The sequence below is a fragment of the Nyctereutes procyonoides genome, unplaced genomic scaffold (assembly GCF_905146905.1).
Source record: "Nyctereutes procyonoides isolate TBG_1078 unplaced genomic scaffold, NYPRO_anot_genome, whole genome shotgun sequence".
NCBI lineage: Eukaryota > Metazoa > Chordata > Mammalia > Carnivora > Canidae > Nyctereutes > Nyctereutes procyonoides.
The window spans coordinates 3,828,108-3,847,545 of NW_026575143.1; the positions used below are offsets into that span (position 1 = coordinate 3,828,108).

The 19,438-nt window shown below is 43.9% G+C and overlaps 1 protein-coding gene across 1 annotated transcript in view; it reads left to right on the forward strand.

Moving 5' to 3' along the window:
• The first annotated feature begins 281 nt into the window (after positions 1-281).
• The window catches only part of ITGB1 (integrin subunit beta 1), a 47,178-nt gene continuing 28,021 nt past the window's right edge, over positions 282-19,438 (forward strand). Inside the window, exons 1-2 of the mRNA XM_055308652.1 lie at positions 282-515; positions 18,952-19,018. Of these exons, the coding sequence (XP_055164627.1) occupies positions 18,952-19,018 (67 nt within the window). The 5' untranslated portion in view covers positions 282-515. The remainder of the gene's footprint in view (positions 516-18,951; positions 19,019-19,438) is intronic.

Sequence of the window (19,438 nt, forward strand, 5' to 3'; positions counted from 1 at the left end):
TCTCCCCCGCCCCTCCTCCGTCTCCCCCTCCTCCAGCTCCCCCTCCTCGGGATCCTGCTCCCCCTGCCGGTCCTCCCCTCCGTCTCCCCCGCCCCTCCTCCGTCTCCCCCTCCTCCGTCTCCCCCTCCTCGGGATCCTGCTCCCTCTGCCGGTCCTCCCCGGCCCCCTCCCCTCCCTCTCTCCCCCGCTCTCCTCCGGCGTCCTCCTCCCCCTCCCCGCCCCAGGCGAGCTGACGCGGCCCGGCAGGAATGCGTTTCCGGAGGGAGAGGAGCAGGAGCGGGCGCGGCGGCCGGAGGAGCAGGAGCGGCCGCGCCGAAGAGGCGGTGCCGCGGGGGTCGTTTCCTGCCGGGAGGCGGCTCCGGGCGGCCGAGTCTCCTGCCCCCGCCCCCGAGGAGGAGGAGCCGCCGCCGCCGCCGCGCCCGAGAGCCGGGAGGCCGCGCCAGCCGTCGGGAGAGGCCGAGCGGGTCCCGGAGCTGCAGGCCCGAGCCGACCGCGGCCCGGACGCCCCGGAGAAGGTGGCGCCGTGTGCGCGTGTGTGTGCGCGTGTGTGCGCGTGTGTGCGCGTGGGGCGGGCGGCGCGGGCCGGGGCGGCCGGGCCTGCGTGGGGCGGGGCGGGGCGGGGGCGCCGGGCCGGCGGGCGGCCGCGGTGGCGGTGGCGGTGGCGGTGGCGGGGCTGCGGGCGGAGCGCTGCGCTGGGGCCCGGGGCCGGGGCCGGGCCCGGGGCCGGGGCCGGGCCGGCTGCTCCCGCCTGCTCCCGCCTGCTCCCGCCGCCCCTCCTGCGCCCCGGGCCGGGCTGCCGAGGCCCGGAGCTCGTCCCGCCGCCTCGCGAGGGGGGTCGCGGGCCTGGGCGCTGTCCCGCCGCGGTGGGGGCCCCGGGCGCTCGGAGCGAGCCCGGCCTGACTCGTGGCCCGCTGGGCCCGGGTTCCGCGCGCGGGGAGGGGCGAGCTCCGGGCCTCGGAGCTCCTTGCCGCTTCCCTTTGTTCCCATTCCTGTCGGGGCCACCCTTCCTCTGAGCGGCCCGGAGCTCGCTAACGCGCTTCCAGCTTGCAGAGGTCGGGCCGCAGCCTTCAGGGCCTGCTGCCGGGGTGAACCGTGGGCTGGGCCCAGAGAGGTTGGCGCCGGCAGCCAGGGACGGCGCGGGGTTGGCGTCGGCTCATATTGTTCCGACTTGGGGTCTGTGAGGGCCGCGCTGAGCGTGGGGTCCCTGAGCGGGGGGGGGGGGGCTGGGGCTCCCGCGGCTCTGCAGGACCAGTGCCCGCCTGCCCTGGGGCCCGGGGCTCCCGCGGCTCTGCAGGACCAGTGCCCGCCTGCCCTGGGGCCCGGGGCTCCCGCGGCTCTGCAGGACCAGTGCCCGCCTGCCCAGGGGCCAGGGGCTCCCGCGGCTCTGCAGGACCAGTGCCCGCCTGCCCAGGGGCCTGGGGCTCCCGCGGCTCTGCAGGACCAGTGCCCGCCTGCCCAGGGGCCTGGGGCTCCCGCGGCTCTGCAGGACCAGTGCCCGCCTGCCCAGGGGCCAGGGGCTCCCGCGGCTCTGCAGGACCAGTGCCCGCCTGCCCAGGGGCCTGGGGCTCCCGCGGCTCTGCAGGACCAGTGCCCGCCTGCCCTGGGGCCCGGGGCTCCCGCGGCTCTGCAGGACCAGTGCCCGCCTGCCCTGGGGCCCGGGGCTCCCGCGGCTCTGCAGGACCAGTGCCCGCCTGCCCAGGGGCCAGGGGCTCCCGCGGCTCTGCAGGACCAGTGCCCGCCTGCCCAGGGGCCAGGGGCTCCCGCGGCTCTGCAGGACCAGTGCCCGCCTGCCCAGGGGCCCGGGGCTCCCGCGGCTCTGCAGGACCAGTGCCCGCCTGCCCAGGGGCCAGGGGCTCCCGCGGCTCTGCAGGACCAGTGCCCCCCTGCCCTGGGGCCCGGGGCTCCCGCGGCTCTGCAGGACCAGTGCCCGCCTGCCCTGGGGCCCGGGGCTCCCGCGGCTCAGCAGGACCAGTGCCCGCCTGCTCAGGGGCCAGGGGCTCCCGCGGCTCTGCAGGACCAGTGCCCGCCTGCCCAGGGGCCAGGGGCTCCCGCGGCTCTGCAGGACCAGTGCCCGCCTGCCCTGGGGCCCGGGGCTCCCGCGGCTCTGCAGGACCAGTGCCCGCCTGCCCAGGGGCCCGGGGCTCCCGCGGCTCTGCAGGACCAGTGCCCGCCTGCCCAGGGGCCAGGGGCTCCCGCGGCTCTGCAGGACCAGTGCCCGCCTGCCCAGGGGCCAGGCCGCTTATTGCGTGTCAGTTCTTGGGCTTCCTAACAAGTTGTAGTTACTACCAGTATTTTATGCCTAAGTCATTTTTATTTCACCAAATTTGTACTTTCTAGTCAAAAACTAACACTAGTAAATTACCCTCTTGAGGCTTCCATTTCCTCATCCGTAAAATGGGAACAAGAATACCTACACTAATAATAAAAGCAGCTATTCTAGTAAGGACAGTGCGGGCGGTGGTTAGCTCTACGCACTTTACCTGTGTTTATCCTGGAACCAATACAATGAGGTACGTGCAGTTTTTACACTCATTTTACAAGTGAAGAAACTGAGGCACAGGAGGCCTAAGTAATTTGCCTCTGATCGTCCAGCTAGTGAGTGAAGAACCCATGGGGTCTAGCACCAGAGCCCATGTTTGAATCACGGGTTCGAATAACAGGTTCCATAAAGACAATATAGTTGTGAATATCAAATGTAATATGTAAAACAGTTTACAGTAGATGCTAAATGCATAGGACTCCTTTCTATCTCTTCTTGATATAGTAAAAAGATTAAAAAAAAATCTCAGGATGTAATTGACCCACTATGCTGTTATTTTTTTTGTTGTTTTGATGGTATAAAAATAATGTGGAATAAATGTTGGTTAGGCATTTTTCCGAAAGGGCATACAGCCTTTAGTTATATTAATAGACCACTTTTAGAAATGATTAAGGAATTTCAGGTGGAAGTTAACCTAGTCTACTTCTGTGAACATCTGCACCCACAGGGGATAGTGATTAAGAGTCCACTACAGTGTTCATATTTTTAAATGATTTTAGTTCATTGATCAATATTAAATGAGTGGCTTAAGATAATGAAGTGATACATAGGAAACAGAGGGACAGGTCTGTTGGGGACAGGTCTCTGAGGAAAAAGCCATTTATTTATTTGAAAATTCATAAAATGGAAGATGTTATTAGAATGTTAGCTAAAAAGACAGGGGATGTGGTTAATACTTTTGTAAATAGAAAGCAAATCACTTCCAAATGAAGGTATCTGTGTTGACTTCACAGACTTAAAATTTAGTTTTTGTAATGTTGACTCTCTTTAAAAGAATGCTGAATTCTCTATTATGATTATTTTATATTACTATTTTATAATACCCTCAACAGTCTGTACATGAAAAAATATAGAATCAACAATATTGAAAATTGCTAGGTTTAGTGATTTTAACAATTAGGTGGTTTTTTTCTTAACTCTCTGGTCAATATAATTAAAATCTGGCCCAAATTTCCATCACTGAATGAATATGTAGTTCTGCATTGTTATCGATAAACTCCTAACTTCAGGAGCTTCTCTGGGGACGTCTGGTCATTTTGTAATAGGCAGAATTAATCAGTTTAATGTGCCAGTTTTAACGGAATACTTGCCACATAATAGCTTTATTGTTTGGCTTCTTGTCAAATAAATTGTGGCTTACCATATGGGGGGGGTAGTATAATACTCTACCTCAGGAAAATATTTTTCTTTGATACTCGTTTGGTACACTGGTCTGTTCTTAACTACACTGCTGGAATGATGAGATGAAACATCTTTTGCCGGTTCAAAGCTGCAGAACTTCTGACTTCTGAGATTTTCAGTTTCTGAATGTATAAAAGCTTGAATGTATCTAAGGACTTATATGGACTCTTGTTAAATTTTAGATTTCCCCACTCTGCATGGAAAGTTAGGATGTATCAGGTTGGGGTAGAATCCTAGAGGATTATACTGTGCAAATATGAAAATATGTCTTGTTGTATTAGTGGGTCTGTTCTAACTTTGGTCATATATTGTGGGGGTTTTGTTCTTTTTTGTTGTCATAGTGGGAGTCTTGGGGAAGGGGGATGGATTGACAGGGATAACAGGAAGAGTGCATTAGTCTTCAGGATCCTGAAATGGTAGCAGTATCTATAAATGTAGAAGGCTGAAAAAATATGACAGTATGTACTTGGGTTAAGGGAGTTGCAATCCATAAAACTCAGAACATTAGCAGCAGCCTTAGAATATTTCAGTGAGTAAGCTGAAAAAAAAAAAATGTGGTATGTCTTCCTCAGGAGCCATGTGCAAAAGGAGCCAGCCTATACTCTAAATTTTTCAACTTTTCAGTGGTGGCTAATTATGAGACTTACAAAGTTATGTTTATAAAATAATATAGAGTGGGTTTTTAGAAGTCAGCTTCCTTTAAACTTTATTTTTGGTTTATGACCTTTAATGGTAAGGTTAACTATATTTAGCAATATACTAAATTGTGTACATTATCTTGAAAAATGTGTGAGTAAAAAGAAATGGCTTCAGATATCCATATCTATATAAACACACACATGCATATAGATCCGTATGTATATATGTTTTACTTATTGGACTAGTGTCATTTATACAGTCTCCAAAGTGCAAGTTCCTGCACCCCATAAAATGACTCATTGGAGTATAGGAAGAAAAAATTAATATTAATTTAAAATTTTTATTCATAATGTCTTACTGTATTGCTGTAGAGGTACATGTATTTTAATTTATAAATACATTCATGCATATTTTGGATACATGTTAGCTCAAAAATGTTTTCAGTCATAAAAGTGAGTGATCAAAACGCTTTGGAGATCATTGGTGTAGGGGATGATTTGGGTGTGGGTAAAGCAGCACTATATTCAGGAGGGAGAATTGATGAGACTTGGTGTCTAAAGTAAGAGAGGTGGAAGACACCCATAGTGACACAAGTTTCTGGTTAGATGTGTCATTGTGCGTTGGGCAGTATGATGGCAAGGGGAGGGGAAATGATGAAATTATAACGCCGAGTGCTTTTAAAAGTGACATTGGAAAAAAAAAAAGTGACATTGGTAGAGATGTCTAAGTGTCCAGTTTACACAGATTAGGATCTCAAAACCAAGTCTGGTTGGGAGATTCAGATTCTGGAATTCTTAGTCTTTAAGTGCTAGTGGAAGCTGAGAACACCAAAGGAGCATATGTAGAGTGCAGAGGGGCCAGGCAGAAACCCGTCTAGGGCTGGGTGGAGGAAATAGAATCCAGGAAGGCATTTCCTGTCCCGTTTCTTCTATGAATTCTTAATTCCTTTGTGTGACAGTTTTAGTCAGTGACTTGGGTATTGAAGAGTTTTTCCTGTGATTGACATGTTTGAGGTAAAGACAAAAAGACTTACTGGTCGTTTTAGACTCCTCATTAGAAAGCAGTTTGTTGTAATAGAGCCTTTGTGGTTGGGAGGCGATAAACCTGGGTGTCAGGTATAAGCTGTGCCACTTAACTCCTCTGTGACCTTTGCTGGAATACTTCCATCTTCCAGGGCTTTGGTTTCTGCAGCTACCCCAGAGGAAGTGGTCTGTATGTTTCCCTGATTCTGTCATTCTGTGAGTTGAAGGATAGCTACTGCTCAACCCAGGCAGTATGGAAAGCAGCTCTTCTCCCAAGACCAACCATTTTCTTGTATCATCATCAGAAAGGATGGGCACTGTGCCAAATTACTGCTTTAAGAAAACCTGCCAGTGTTGACCAGCCAACACTACTACTGTGAGCTCTGTCAGATGGAACTCCATTGAATGTTACATTTTAATCCATGAGTGTATTGAGTGCCAGTTACTGAAAAATGCTGTGCTCAGTGGATGTCGATTGGGTGGTTGACATGGACTTTGCTGGGAGTATGTCGTCTAGTTAGGACAAGTTGTGTTTAATCTAGGGACACGTAACAAATACCAAAGAATGTTATATAAGGTGTATTGTGCCAGATAATTATCCGTAATAGGTTTTGAGAAAAAAATCAGCATTGGCTTAAGTGGTTTTGGAAGGCTTAATAAAGGAGCTTGGAATGGTAGGAACAAAGATACAGATAATAGATGGGCCAATATTGTTTGACTACTCTGTGTGTGTGTGCACGTGTGTGTGTCCGTGCATATCTGGTGAAGGCCTAAAGTATGTACTCCAGCTGTCGTCCGGTTGGTTCACAGACATGGGTGTATTATAATGGAAGTTGGAATTAAAACATTGAGCATCACTGAAGGTTTGTCATTTGCCTTGCTAGACACTTAAGAATATGTTTTGGGACCATAGAGTAGTTAATTCTGCTTATTGTGAGTGGTGAAGAGATGAAGAGCTAGTGAAGGCCAAAAAGGAAGAAGAAACCTTAGCATTTCATTTTGCAGTAGAGAATGTAGTTTCAGTGGGTGAGGAAAGTGTTTATGTGAAAAATTTGTTGGGAATGTACCATTTGAAGTATGGAAATCACTTTTCAGTATATAAATGTTTACTGAGTAAATATATTAATTAACTTAAGCTTTCTTACTCTTTGTGAAACTCGGAGTAGTAATTTATTAGCTCTCCCAATATTTTAAATGTATGATTTATTTCAGATTGTGATTTCAGTGCTTCTCAGAATGGGTCGTGGGAGGTCCTATTTGATTGTTGGAGGAGGAGGCTGTAGTTCAAAAAAGTACGTTCGGTATTACATTAGGAAAAAAAAATGCAATAGGGAAGAGATTTGTACTTGCTAGAGAAGCATGGGTTTAAAAAGATTGAAAACTGTTAAGTAGTCACTCAGGTTCTTACGTTTGGAAGCCTGTGACTAGTGAATGAATTGGAAAGCAGGAAGAGAATTTAGTAATTAAGTAAAATGGGATCTTCAGATCACCATAAAAATATGTATTGCTAGGAGATTTTCCATTGATGATCACATTTTATCTTTGCAACAATTCTGAGATGTTATTTCCAGCTTACTGCTGAATACAATGAGAAATTGATTTCTCCCTATGTTTAATTTTTAAAACATTTGTTATGTATTTAAAATATACCCAGCACTGTGCTGTTCCATTGTGGCCAAAATTTATTAAAGTTTTGATCAAGTCAGAATTTTGGAGTGCTCTACTTAAAAGTAGATAAAATTACACAATTTGGAAACATAATTTATAATTCTCCTTAATTAAAATAATGTAGAGGGGATCCCTGGGTGGCGCAGCGGTTTGGCGCTGTGTGTGACTATCTCTGTGTGACTATCATAAAAAAAAAAAAATAATGTAGAACAAATGTTGCTTTCAAGTGCTTATTGATACCATTACCAGGGTGGTTAACATTTTTTTGTTAGCTCCGTTTATGATTATCTTTGTAAACTTGCCCCAAAGTAAAATTTCTCAAACAGAACTGTTACTAACTTACTATTTTCTCCTTTCAAGGAAAGGCAAAATCCATAGTCCAAGCAGGTGTAGAGAAGGAACAGCTCACTAGGCTGGTTTGAAAAATATAAATTGCTAAGTAATGTCCTTTCCTTTGAATGCAAGGAGGAGCTTGGAAGAAATAATTTTAAAAAATATTATTTATTTATTTATTCATGAGAGACACACACACACACACAGAGAGAGAGAGAGAGAGAGGCAGAGCCACAGGGAGAGGGAGAAGCAGGCTCCATGCAGGGAGCCTGATGTGGGACTTGATCCCGGGACTCCAGGATCACACCCTGGATTGAAGGCAGGCGCTAAACCCCTGAACCACCCAGGGATCCCCGGAAGAAATAATTTTAGGTAACTTTCCATGCTCATTTTGGATCAGGCTTTAATATTATGGCTTGATAGTTTTGTTTCAAGTGTTTTCTGCTTGTATTTTAAGTCTTTCCTTCTTCAGACTTGAGTTTACTATATGCCCCTTCGCCAATTTTTTTAGTTTAATGCTGTTTTTTTCCTTGCCAGATTAGCAGTTTATTATAAAAGGATGTGACTCATAAACAGCCAGATGGAGGAGATGCATAGGGCAGCAAATGGCGAAGGAGCTTCCAAGCCCCCTCCAAGTGTGCCACTCTCCTTGAATCTCCACAATCAACTCAAAATCTCCAAATTCCCCCTCCCCCTTTTTTCAGTAGGTGTGCTCTCTCGCTCGCTCTCTCTCTTTGTGGGGAGCAAAGTTTATTGAGCGATAGTAAAGTGTTAGAACAAAGCTCTCAAAGAGGGAGGGGACCCAAGAGCCTTGCCCTAGGCTGTCCTTTTTGAGGGTTGGTTGTAGTATACTAGTCTATGAGACTAGTCTAGTTGGCTAGTGCAGTCAACAGATCACTGTTGGTTCTATCATGTTTCTAATTGGCCTGAATTATATTGGATTCTGTGGTTTTTCTCAAGCATGCTCTTCCTGCTGTGTTCTATTCCTTGTATTTATGAATTCTATAGAGGATGTCAAGGGAAATTTCCTCCCTAAGTGCTGTATGCCTTTTCTCTAGTTTTGTGGTCTTAATTTTTGACTGATCACCGTGAGACCTATTTGAGATTTTCTAAATTCCTTCAAGAACATAATGAATTCCTCTAGATTTTCTCATATTTTCAGAGAAGATTCTTCACTTCTTTTACTTTTTCTTCTGTAGACGGTTTTCCTGGTTAAGTTCTACGCCCTTAAACAACCCCTCCCCAGCTGATTTATCTTTGAGGCTTTCTCCGTGACAATGTGCAGTATATCCGTTCGTTATCTTTCCCTTGCACTTAGGGGCTGGGTGGTGGGTGATAGTGATTGATCTTTCATATTCACATTTCCTTGGAGAAGGTGAATAGACCAGTTCCTAGTGAATTTTGCTTCATTCTGTTATGTCATTTTCTTAAAGTATCTAGTCCTGTTATGAGCAGTTCTCAGGTTTCAAATTGTTTTGGGAGCCTCTGCTTTGGAGCAGCCTAACCTTTGCTTTTGGAACTCACAAGCTTCAGGTGGATGTCACCATTGGGCAAGAAGGGGTCAGCGCTCCTAAAGAGCACTGGGCGGGAGTAGTGAATTGTAGAAAGGTTGCTAGTTCAGACTACTGTACATGGAAAAGGACTTGTAGTGGGTTGTTAGTTCTGTCTTTGCCTTTGAGTACTAAGCCTCTTCTCTTTCCTATTTCCTCTTGTTTTTTCTTTCTTCCTCATCCTTTCTGTTACGTTCTTGTTAATCATTAATTCTGCCTTATTATTTGGGTTATAAACACCCTCATGATCACCAGCACATATCTACTACCTCTTCCTGCTAGAGAGAGGGAAATAAAATGTTGCGTTTTAATTGTTCTTCCTGTAGTGGAAAGATGCTCTTGCCCCAGAGGAATGCTTCCCTGACTCTCACCCTCACGTTTGATGGAGTAGAGATCAGTAGGATTTCTGAGCACCCTCCATTAGGGCTCCCCATCTCACTGCCCTCTGTATGGGGAGAAGTGGGAAGAGCTACATGTAAATTCTCTGAGGCTTTCAGTTTGACTCTGTGCTGTTGTTATGTTTTATATTGATTTTTAAATATTATTTTATAGGACTATTTTTTCTCTTTTAAAAGCAGATACAGAAAATAATGATGGTGGGACAGACTTGGGATGAATGTAGCTGTATATTATTTTTAGGAGAGATTTATGGTAAACCTCAATGTAGGTATCCGAATCTTTTCTACTATTAAGGTGGAAAGATTTTAAGATGTTGTGACATAAAGGAAGCAAATTCTATTGTCTGAAAGAGAGTACTTGAAGGGTAAAAACCCTTAACCTTTCTTATCAGAAACCTTCTTTTATTGAAAGGTTGAACTTTTGAATCATATCCCAGGTTTGTTACTTAGTCTTGCTTTGTCTGGCACATTAGACATGCAATAAATATTTGCTGATATGAATTTAGTTAGTTGTATTGAAAAAAGATGTACCTTTTGCAAGGATTTTATAGGAAGAAATCTTTTGTGAATGAATTCTTTTTGTCCAAGTTGGCTTTTGGGTAACTTCCTTTAAAACTTGAAATCATTGTAACTCACCACATTTTAAAAGGAACTTTTCCCAAAAATATAATTGTTTAATTTATTCAAATATAGTGCCTAAAAAGTTTCTAAAGATTTTATCTGTAAATGGAAAAGGAAATGCCACATGAGTTATTTGTGACTACGTATGTGTTCAGAAGCTCAGCTAGGACTGATAGCACACTTAACTTTGGTGAATAAAGGAGAATTTAGAGTAGAGATTAAAATAATTATAGTTTTTGACAGTTGGAACAATGCACACAGTTCAGGCCATAAACCACTAAAATGAAATTGTTTGGGGGAGGTGCTTAAGATGAGTTACTGTTTAAGGAATGAATTGTGACCCCTTAGATAAACTTGAATATGGTAAAAAGTAATACTAGGGTAAAATAAAGCAAATTACTTTTTAGGTTAACAAAAAAAAAAAAAAAAAAAAAGGAGAGGGATCCTGGGTGGGTAAGCGGTTTAGCGCCTGCCTTCGGCCCAGGATGTGATCCTGGAGTCCTAGGATTGAGTCCCACATCGGGCTCCCTGCATGGAGCCTGCTTCTCCCTCTGCCTGTGTCTCTGCCCCTCTCTCTCTCTCTCTCTCTCTCTCTCTTTCTCTCTTTCTCTCTCTCTGTGTCTCATGAATAAATAAATAAAATCTTAAAAAAAAAAAGTAATTTACTAGGGTAAACTGCCTCTGTCGAAATGAGAGGTACAAAACCAGTGCATACACTCGTGAGTTAAATTAACTTTTGTTGACCTCCATTCAGTTTGAAGGACTAAGAAATAAATTCACAGAACATTATAAATCCTTTCCATTTCTGTACTTTGAGGCAGTTCTCACACTGGAAAGGTATATATGTTTTTTTAAATAGTGACTTGAGTAGGCCGTCAAAAAATTAGACTTTAACGAAGCTGAGATCAGGTCGTCATTCAGATCATTGTGTGTCATTCAAACGGTCTGATTTCCATTCCACCTGTGTGACCCTGGAGAGGTTATTTTTCCTCTCTGTGGTTTGGTTTCCTCATCTGTAAACCAAAGGTAATATCATTCCTAACCACCTAGAAATACTTGGAGGAGATAGCTGTTATTACTTTTGTCATTATTGTAGTCATTCGAAACTGTTGAAATAAAAATGAGATAACTTTTTGTTACAAATTACTTTAAATCCTCCAAACTCGGTATTTGTTGTGTAGCATTTCTGTCTGTGCCAGCTGTATGCCTACTCTGGCCATTTGAATGAACCAGTCTTCCTCTTTGTTGGTAGTCCTCAGTGGACAGCAGTCCTTGGATGGAATACCATTGGTACGCAGCATTGGGATTCACGTTTCTAGTAGTGCAATGTCTTTCGGGGATGTTTCCTTCTTTCTTTTAGCCTCTCCTGGGTTTGCTTCCCCTAGACAGAACAACCTCAACTCATTCTCCCATATTTCTCTTTCTGTTAGGTATGTTCTGTATTCTGTCTAATGTAGTAATATAAAACAGAGATTTTGCTGCTCTTACTATTTTACATACAAATTGTTAGGAATCTAATGGTTAGAAAACACATTAAGTAGAGTAATCCTTCTTAGATGTGGAACCTAAAATAAGCCTCTAACTATACTTATATTATTAATAGAATTGGTATCTAATATGATAGTATTTGATTAAACCTTATTGTTGTACAGTATAATGTTTTGATAATTGCATCCAAGGTAAGTATCTGAATGGCCATAATAATGATCATTAATCTTGTTTACAGTTGTTTTCTAACCCTTATCCTTCCTGCCATTTCTTGTTTCTCCCCTAATGTGGATTGATCCAAAATTTTCTGTTATACTTATGATCGAAAAAAGCAAAACCTTCAAATTAAGTTACTTGAGAGATTTGCAATCAGATGTTCTGGCTCCCAGTCCATGTTCTTAACTCTACTGTGCTGGGTAATGAATGACACCCTGCTTGTCCTCCCTAAGCTCGCTGGCTTTGTTTTGTTGTTTGGATACTTCAGAATATTTTCAGTTACCTTTATCTTTAGTTTCTTTATATATCTTATATTCCTTATGCATGTCTAATATTCTCTAAATATTAAGATACTGTGCTCAAGGGATTCCTGGGTGGCTCAGCGGTTGAGCATCTGCCTTCGGTTCAGGGTGTGATCCCAGAGTCACGGGATGGAGTCCCTCATCAGGCTCCCTGCATGGAGCCTGCTTCTACCTCTGCCTATGTCTCTGCCCATGTCTCTCTCTCTTTTTCTCTGTGTCACTCATGAATAAAGAAATAAAATCTTTTTTTAAAAATTTCTTTTTATTGGAGTTCAATTTGCCAACATTCAGCATAATACCCAGTGCTCATCCCATCAAGTGCCCCCCCTCAGTGCCTGTCACCCAGTCACCCCAACCCCCCATCTACCTTCCTTTCCACTACCCCTTGTTTGTTTCCCAGAGTTAGGAGTCTCTCATGTGCTGTCACCCTCTCTGATATTTCCCACTCAAAGAAATAAAATCTTAAGAGGAAAAAAGTTATTGTGCTCATTTTAGAGAACACCAAGCAGTGACTGCCATGAGATAGCAATTCATAAGACAAGTCATCTTCCTGCATCTGTAGTTGATAGATCCTGCTATTTATATTTGATTTAGTACATGTCTGTGCGTCTGGCTTAAATCATCTCCCCAGTTCTTGCCGTCACTAGGGGTCTTCCAGAGTGCAATGCAGGTAATACTTCTCACACTCTGGTCTTACAGTTTTCTTGACTTTTCCAACTCCAGTGGCCCCGAGCACTGTATTAGAGACCCCTTCTGTCCTTCTCACCCTGTCCTGGCCTCTTCTCTGATTCCAGCTACTGCTGCTGGGAACAGTGACTTTAATGACTCACTTTTGGCTGACTGCATCTTGCCTCAGGTTCCTCCTGGGACTTATCTTTTCTGACTGTGAGGAGAGAAGCTGGCATAGACTTCTGGGCAGATGCACCGTAGTTCTTGGAAGTGTGGGGGAAGTTAACGCCCCTTGGGGCACAATTTTACTTGTGGGGACTGGACTTTCTGTACATGTCTCAAAACTCAGCTAGGTCAAGCCCCTAGGCACCCACATGACAAGTCTCCTGAATTGGGCATTTTGGTTCACTCTCTTCAGTATCTGTGTCTTTCTCTGGGGTGATCTTTGTAATAATCATCACCTGCATTCCTGTTTTGTCTCAGCCTCTGCTTTTGGAAGCAACTTTGGCTAAAATAATTGTCCATAGCTATCCTCACTTAGATTTTTTTTTACCCAAAACTACCTGTGTCTGGAATGTCATACCTGTTTCTACTTTCTGGCTCTCTTCTCCCCTGTGTACCTGAGCCCTTTTTCTTTCACCTACCTATTGTGATCTCTGGCCCTTTGACTTTGTCCTCTTCTGTGTTGTTAGCTATTGTCAGCACAGCCAGTACCTCCTCTCCACCCACCTGCACTTGCTCTGGAAACCAGTGGATTAATTCAGTGATTTCCAATTGGAGTCTGAGGATCCATAGGAGCTAGTTTCAGCAATTTGATCTGCAAGAATTGGTTAAAAAAAAAAAAAAAGTTGTGCTTTTGTACTGGTAATTCTAGTAAGAAGCAACCAACATCTGCCTTACATGGTCAACTACCTTGTAACTGAGTAATTATTATTTTGATGCCAAACCATAGTTGTATGTGTAAATTAATCTTGGTTCATAATGTATGAGATCTAGGACCAGAAAGCATTTTACCTCTAGCCTTATATTAGCTGTATATACCTAAGTGAATTGAAAATGGCTGTCACTAGGGTGTCTACAGTAACTATTTTCTACTTAAAGAGAATCTGTAAATTAATTCTGAGAAACTCTTCTGTCCTGGGCTTCTGAGTAATGTCAGAGAAAGATGTCATACAACTTAATATAGTTCAGCAAAAATTTTTGACTGTTGACTTTGTGCCAAGCACTTCTAGGTGGTTTCTGTCACTGAACAGACATACCAAGGCCCTGTCTTCTTGAATAGGTAGTTTCAAGTGAGAGGAGTGGATGCCTTTGTAAATGAAGGCCTTGGGCCTTGCTCTGTAAGGCAGTCACCTGATCCCGATCTCAGTGTCCTTTCCCCCTGAGCCCCAGCTCCTCCTCTGCCAGCACTCCCTTGCTCCTGCTCTCAGAGCAGACCTACGCTGCCCCACCTGCCCTGAGAGAAGCCCCTCTCCCTCTTCAGGCTCATAGGCTCCCTTGTACGCAGGATGCTGTCCTCTGCTCCATCAGTTACTCCCTCCTGGATCCTCACCTCATCAGCTCGCCTCTTTTCCGGAGTATTCTTTCATTTACAGCCTTGTATTTTTATAGTTTCAGTGGCTGCTTCTGGGCCAGGCACCCTAGGGTAATCAGTCATCTCTCACCCTGACTTATCTCCTGAGATCAAGACCCCCTACCTTCCCCATAGGTTCCTCCCCAGAAGTCCCTTAGGCATCTCACCTTCCACAGTTGCATTATTTGTGCCTCTAACATCATTCTCCTTCCACCTTATTTGTTTGAAAGTGGTGATTTCCTTTTCTGAGCAAACATCAGACCCAGCGTGCTGCTTACTGATCCCTATTTGTCTTCCCGTCCCGTGCTACTCTGTGAGCTCAGATGTTTGCTGAGCTTCAGCAGTGAAAGCAGTGCTTGTTTTGTCTCTCTTTGTCTCTTCCCTTGATGCTCACTCACTGCCTCATGGATTTTCTGCCATGTATGTATTGCGAGCTGCCCTGCCCCATTTTCCCCCAGTTCCCTGCTATAGATAGACTAGAATCTAAACCATGTGAGTATAGATGCCTTGACGGCCCCCTGTAACCCAGCTCCTCCTGCCTCTTGGTTTCTCTTTTTCCCATCTTATAATTTAAGTCTCAGAGGTGTTTAAATATGTTAAGATTTCTTTTGGCCTTTATGATATTTTAAGATTTTAATATAATTTTTACTTACTATAGAAAATTACAGGGACAAAATAATCATTCATCCTGCAGACCAGATTTAACTACAAATAACATATAGATACTTGTTTTTATTTATTTCTTTATTAGGTACAGCTAGAGTGAGACAGTCCCAATTGGGTGGTGAGGGGGGGGAGTCACCTGACCATGTATGTTTAGAAATAAGATTGGAAAGAAGTTACTATAATTCTTCCCAGGACTCCACGGGTTTCCACGTATAAGCCTCATGGCTGGAACATTTCTCTCCATCTGCCTATCCATTTTGCCAAATCCTTGAAGCCGTTGAACTTGCCAGGCAGACTTTGGTGTCCTCAGTGCACTTTGTCCTTATTTTCCTTAACAGAAACCATCGCTTCATATTGTAGTCATTCGTATTTTTGTCTGAATGGAAAATTCCTTGAGACAGCGGTTTTTGTGTGTCCAGATAGGGCACAAAACCTGACATAGTTGGCTGAGGAAGAACTTCAGAGAGGTAGGGGAGAAACCAGTAAAGCCTGAAGGAGCAGAGTGGGTTAAGGAAGAAATGGATTAAGTGCTGCATGTAAATTCTGTGGGTGGCAAATAGAGGTATCTCTCCAAGTATCTATTGTAGGCAGTCAGGACATTTTTGAGTGAATGAATGAATGAATGAATGCAGAAAGTACGAGAAGGAAGGCTTTTTTCTGAAAGAGCAGTTTCACTTGCATGGTAGGAAGTGGACACCAATTACAGCCACTTGAGGAGGGAGTAGGAGGTTACACAATGGAGAATCAGTAGACAACTGATTTTCTAGACCTTTGATTTTGAAGGTAGACAGGAGAGGATCAGGATAATGCCTGGAGGCCTCTTTCTGCTGGGCCCTCAGGATGAACTGTTCTGCCCGGAAGGCCCTTGGTAGGAAGGTCTTTAGTGTGGGGGTCATAGGAGGACAGGCCTTGCTGACCGAGTGTGTTGCGTCTCAGGCCCGGCTGGGTAAATCCGATGCGGATGTTGCCCACACTGGGAGAAGAGCTCTCTAAGGAGGTTTGGAAAGGCTGCAGGAAGCTCTTGGTATGGAAGGAGCGTCCAGGACCTTTGGGGACAGTCAGGATGGACAGGGAGGCCACTGAGTCTTCTCCTGCCCTTCGCTTTCCTCACGGCCACTTCTGACTCTGTCTCAGCCTCGTCCTCATGTCTCTTCTCTCTTGTCATCTTCTGTCTCCAGTGGCTTCTCCGTTTCCCGGAGGGAGAGCCTGACCTTTACCGGCATTACCAGCCAATGACAGGGCCTCTCTGTTTCCTGTCGGTGTGCTGACCAGGCCCAGGAGAGGTGACCACTGTCCTCAAACTGTTCTCAGCTGCTGTCCTGGTCTGTCAACTGTTCTTCAACACTAAAGCCTTGTTTTGACTGCTTCCAGTTGTGGAGCTCTTCCAGAGCAAGAGGGTTTCAGGAGGCTCACCTTTGACTTGTCAAGGTTTACAGAAGGAAAAGGACAGGGCATTTAAATTAGATGGGAGGCTACCCAATAACAGAATATTTCTATTACCTAATAACTTTATCTTCTTGGTGATTCTCTGAATTGTCTATTTTAAGAGGTTTTTCAAAGCAGTCTAGTGGTCCTTGAAGTAGCCTGGGGAGTATCCTGAAGAAACACTTATCAGCCCATATATGGAACAAATATTTATTCTGTTCACTTTGTGTGGAAACTGCCCAGATGGTCCATTCATCACAGTCTTCATGTTCCAGGGCCTTTTTGTCATAACTTTGGAATTGATAACATTATTTGAATTACTTAGAATTGTAGTCTACATGGATTTGTTGCATATGAACCTGTTGGAGAGGCCATAGTAGGCAAACTGTAGGCATGTCCTGCCTCTGTGACACTCCGCACAGTCAGCCTTTTGGATGCAGTTACAAGTGATACATAAGCAAAACTGTTAAGCTGGTGGCATAGCAGAACTTGCTGGTCTGAGCACAATGTAGAGTATGTGGCTACGCAAGATACTCTTCTGCCCTGCTCTGGGAAGCCAACAGAGAAGGCTTAGACAGCATTTAACAGAAGAGACATGGGGATTGGGGGTTGCTCTGAATGCAACTTTGAGGCATTCTTCGGGAGCCAGGGGCTTAGTGTCTTAGAATGGAAGCTTTTGAAGCTGGAAGGTTTTTTTTTTTTTTTAAATGCTTTTTTCTTACTAAAGGAAATTTACCAAGAATGAAGAAAATTCCACCTAGTTACCCTGCCACTGTCATTTTTACTAAGAAAAAAAGAAGAAAACACTATGACAATTTAAAAACAAACCCATTGTCTTTTTAAAAAAATTTATTTTATTTTATTATTATTTTTTAAAGATTTTATTTATTCATGAGAGACAGAGAAAGAGGCAGAGAGAGAGAAGCAGGCTCCGTGCAGGGAGCCCGATGTGGGACTGTATCCTAGGACTCCAGGATCACGCCCTGGGCCGAAGGGAGGCGCTCAACCGCTGAGCCACCCAGGCGTCCCAGATTTATTTATTTTAAAGCAAGAGAAAGAGAGAGAGCATATGAACAGAGGGAGAAGGACAGACTGCACTGAGCCCCATGCAGGGCTCCATCCCAGGACCCCGAGAGCATGACCTGAGCTGAAATCAAATTAGATTCCTAATGGACTGAGCCACTCAGGTGCCCCCAAGCCCTTTGTCTTTATATAATGCATATAAGTCTCTGTCATCTCTAGATCTCCTCAGTTACTTTATAAGTTCACGTACTGTTATTTTTACATACTTGTCATCTTCATATGTACTTGGTATCCAACATTATTCTAAAATCCTTAAAATGTTACTACATTTTATTTTTGTGACTCTAATAGTCCATCTAGTGGGCACAGTTAGCTCTTGTTACTGGGTAGAGGAGCTTTGCGTTTCTGCCTATTACTGTAAATCAATGAATTTTGTGTGTTTATCACCTTTTATATTTTTAATTATTTCCTTAGGATGAATATCTAAAGCTAGATTACTAAGTCAGAAGATAGAAACATTTTTTATGGTTTTTGCTACATGTTAAATTATTTCCCAAAAAATTATACTAGTTTATAGAGCCATCTCTGGTTTCTCTCAGCCATCTGCCATAGTTTTGTTTGGTTAAAACCTCTCCTTTTTTTTCTTGGTGGTTTACCTAATATTACTTTATATTTATTTGATAAACAGGGCATTTTGGGTACTATACTCTATTTGTTTTTTTTTTTTTTTTCTATTCTAGGTAAAGGGTAGGGTTAGTGAGCTGTGGCTAGAGCCATCTTTGACCACCTGACAAAGTGTAGATTAATATTATGAAAACTGATTCCCAGAAAATAGTCCTATATCTAGGGTCCTATATGGGGGCAGGTTGGGGTAATTCTGAATAATATACAGGAGATTACTTAATTTTTCTTTAGAGATTCTGGAAGACACTCAGACTTGTCAGGTCTTCTTAGACTGTACTTTTTCTTTTCTTTTCTTTTTTTTTTTTTTGGTCTAGTTTGTAGATCTAGAAATTATAGGGAATTGAACTGAATGTTTTACTAATCCCATGCGTAGAAGTTGATTTCATTAAAAAAAGGATAACTAATTATAGGAGTTCATCCTCAAAAATTTTCAGGTCTTGTGTAGGATGTTGGTCTCAATCTGAGGAGAAATAGACATTATTGAAAAGTTGTAACCAAGGGGGTAAGCTGTCTGAATTTAGACAAGTTCACTCAGATTGACCTGAAGAATTGAGGTAACTGAAGCATCTGGACATGGCTATGTGGCCCACTAGAGCCACAGGAGGTAATAGAGTTTCCATGGACCAAAGATTTAACGGTTTTATGGTGTTAGTGAACTGGACACTGTTTTGAGCACTGTTAATTAAATGTTAAAATATATTTGATATGGAGAAAGGTGAGAATGGATTCTAGGGATATGGTATATGGACATTATTTTAATGTAAGTGACAGGTGAGGAAAATGGGAAGGAGAAAAGGTGGATAAAGGGATGTAGAGAGGGACTGAAGAAGAAATGGTTTGAGAGGGATTATGTTTATAAAATCAACAGAAGATAAGGTGAGTGGGAATGCTTTATGTTTAATGTATGATCTTTTTTGTTATTAATATTTAGAAATGTATATTTTATATTTCAGATGAATTTACAACTGATTTTCTGGATTGGACTGATCGGTTCAATTTGCTGTGTGTTTGGCCAAGCAGGTAAAAAGAATTTTTTTTCTAGTTGTCTTTTCAGTGTCTTATATTACTTTCTGACCAGATTCCTGAGCAAATCTAAATCACATTATGCTGTTCTTTCTGAAAGCCATGCTGCTCTTTTCTTCTCTGTCGCAGTGAAGTTTCTTACAGTGGCCTTCAGGCCCTTCATCATCCAGCTCCTCTCATTACTCCATCCACAACACTGACAGGGCAGGGTTGGCTAAGGAAATGCTGAAGTGATAGGAATACAGTACACTACAGAAAGGTTTTTTAAGACCATAATAGAATGTTTAAGTGAGTGTAGAGAAAGCAAAGGCGTAAACTGTATTTAGAAGAAAATAAAGGGAATGTGTAAAATGTGGATTATGAACAAACCATTATTCTCTAAAAAAAATGAAACCAAGAACAACTGACTTTCTAGGA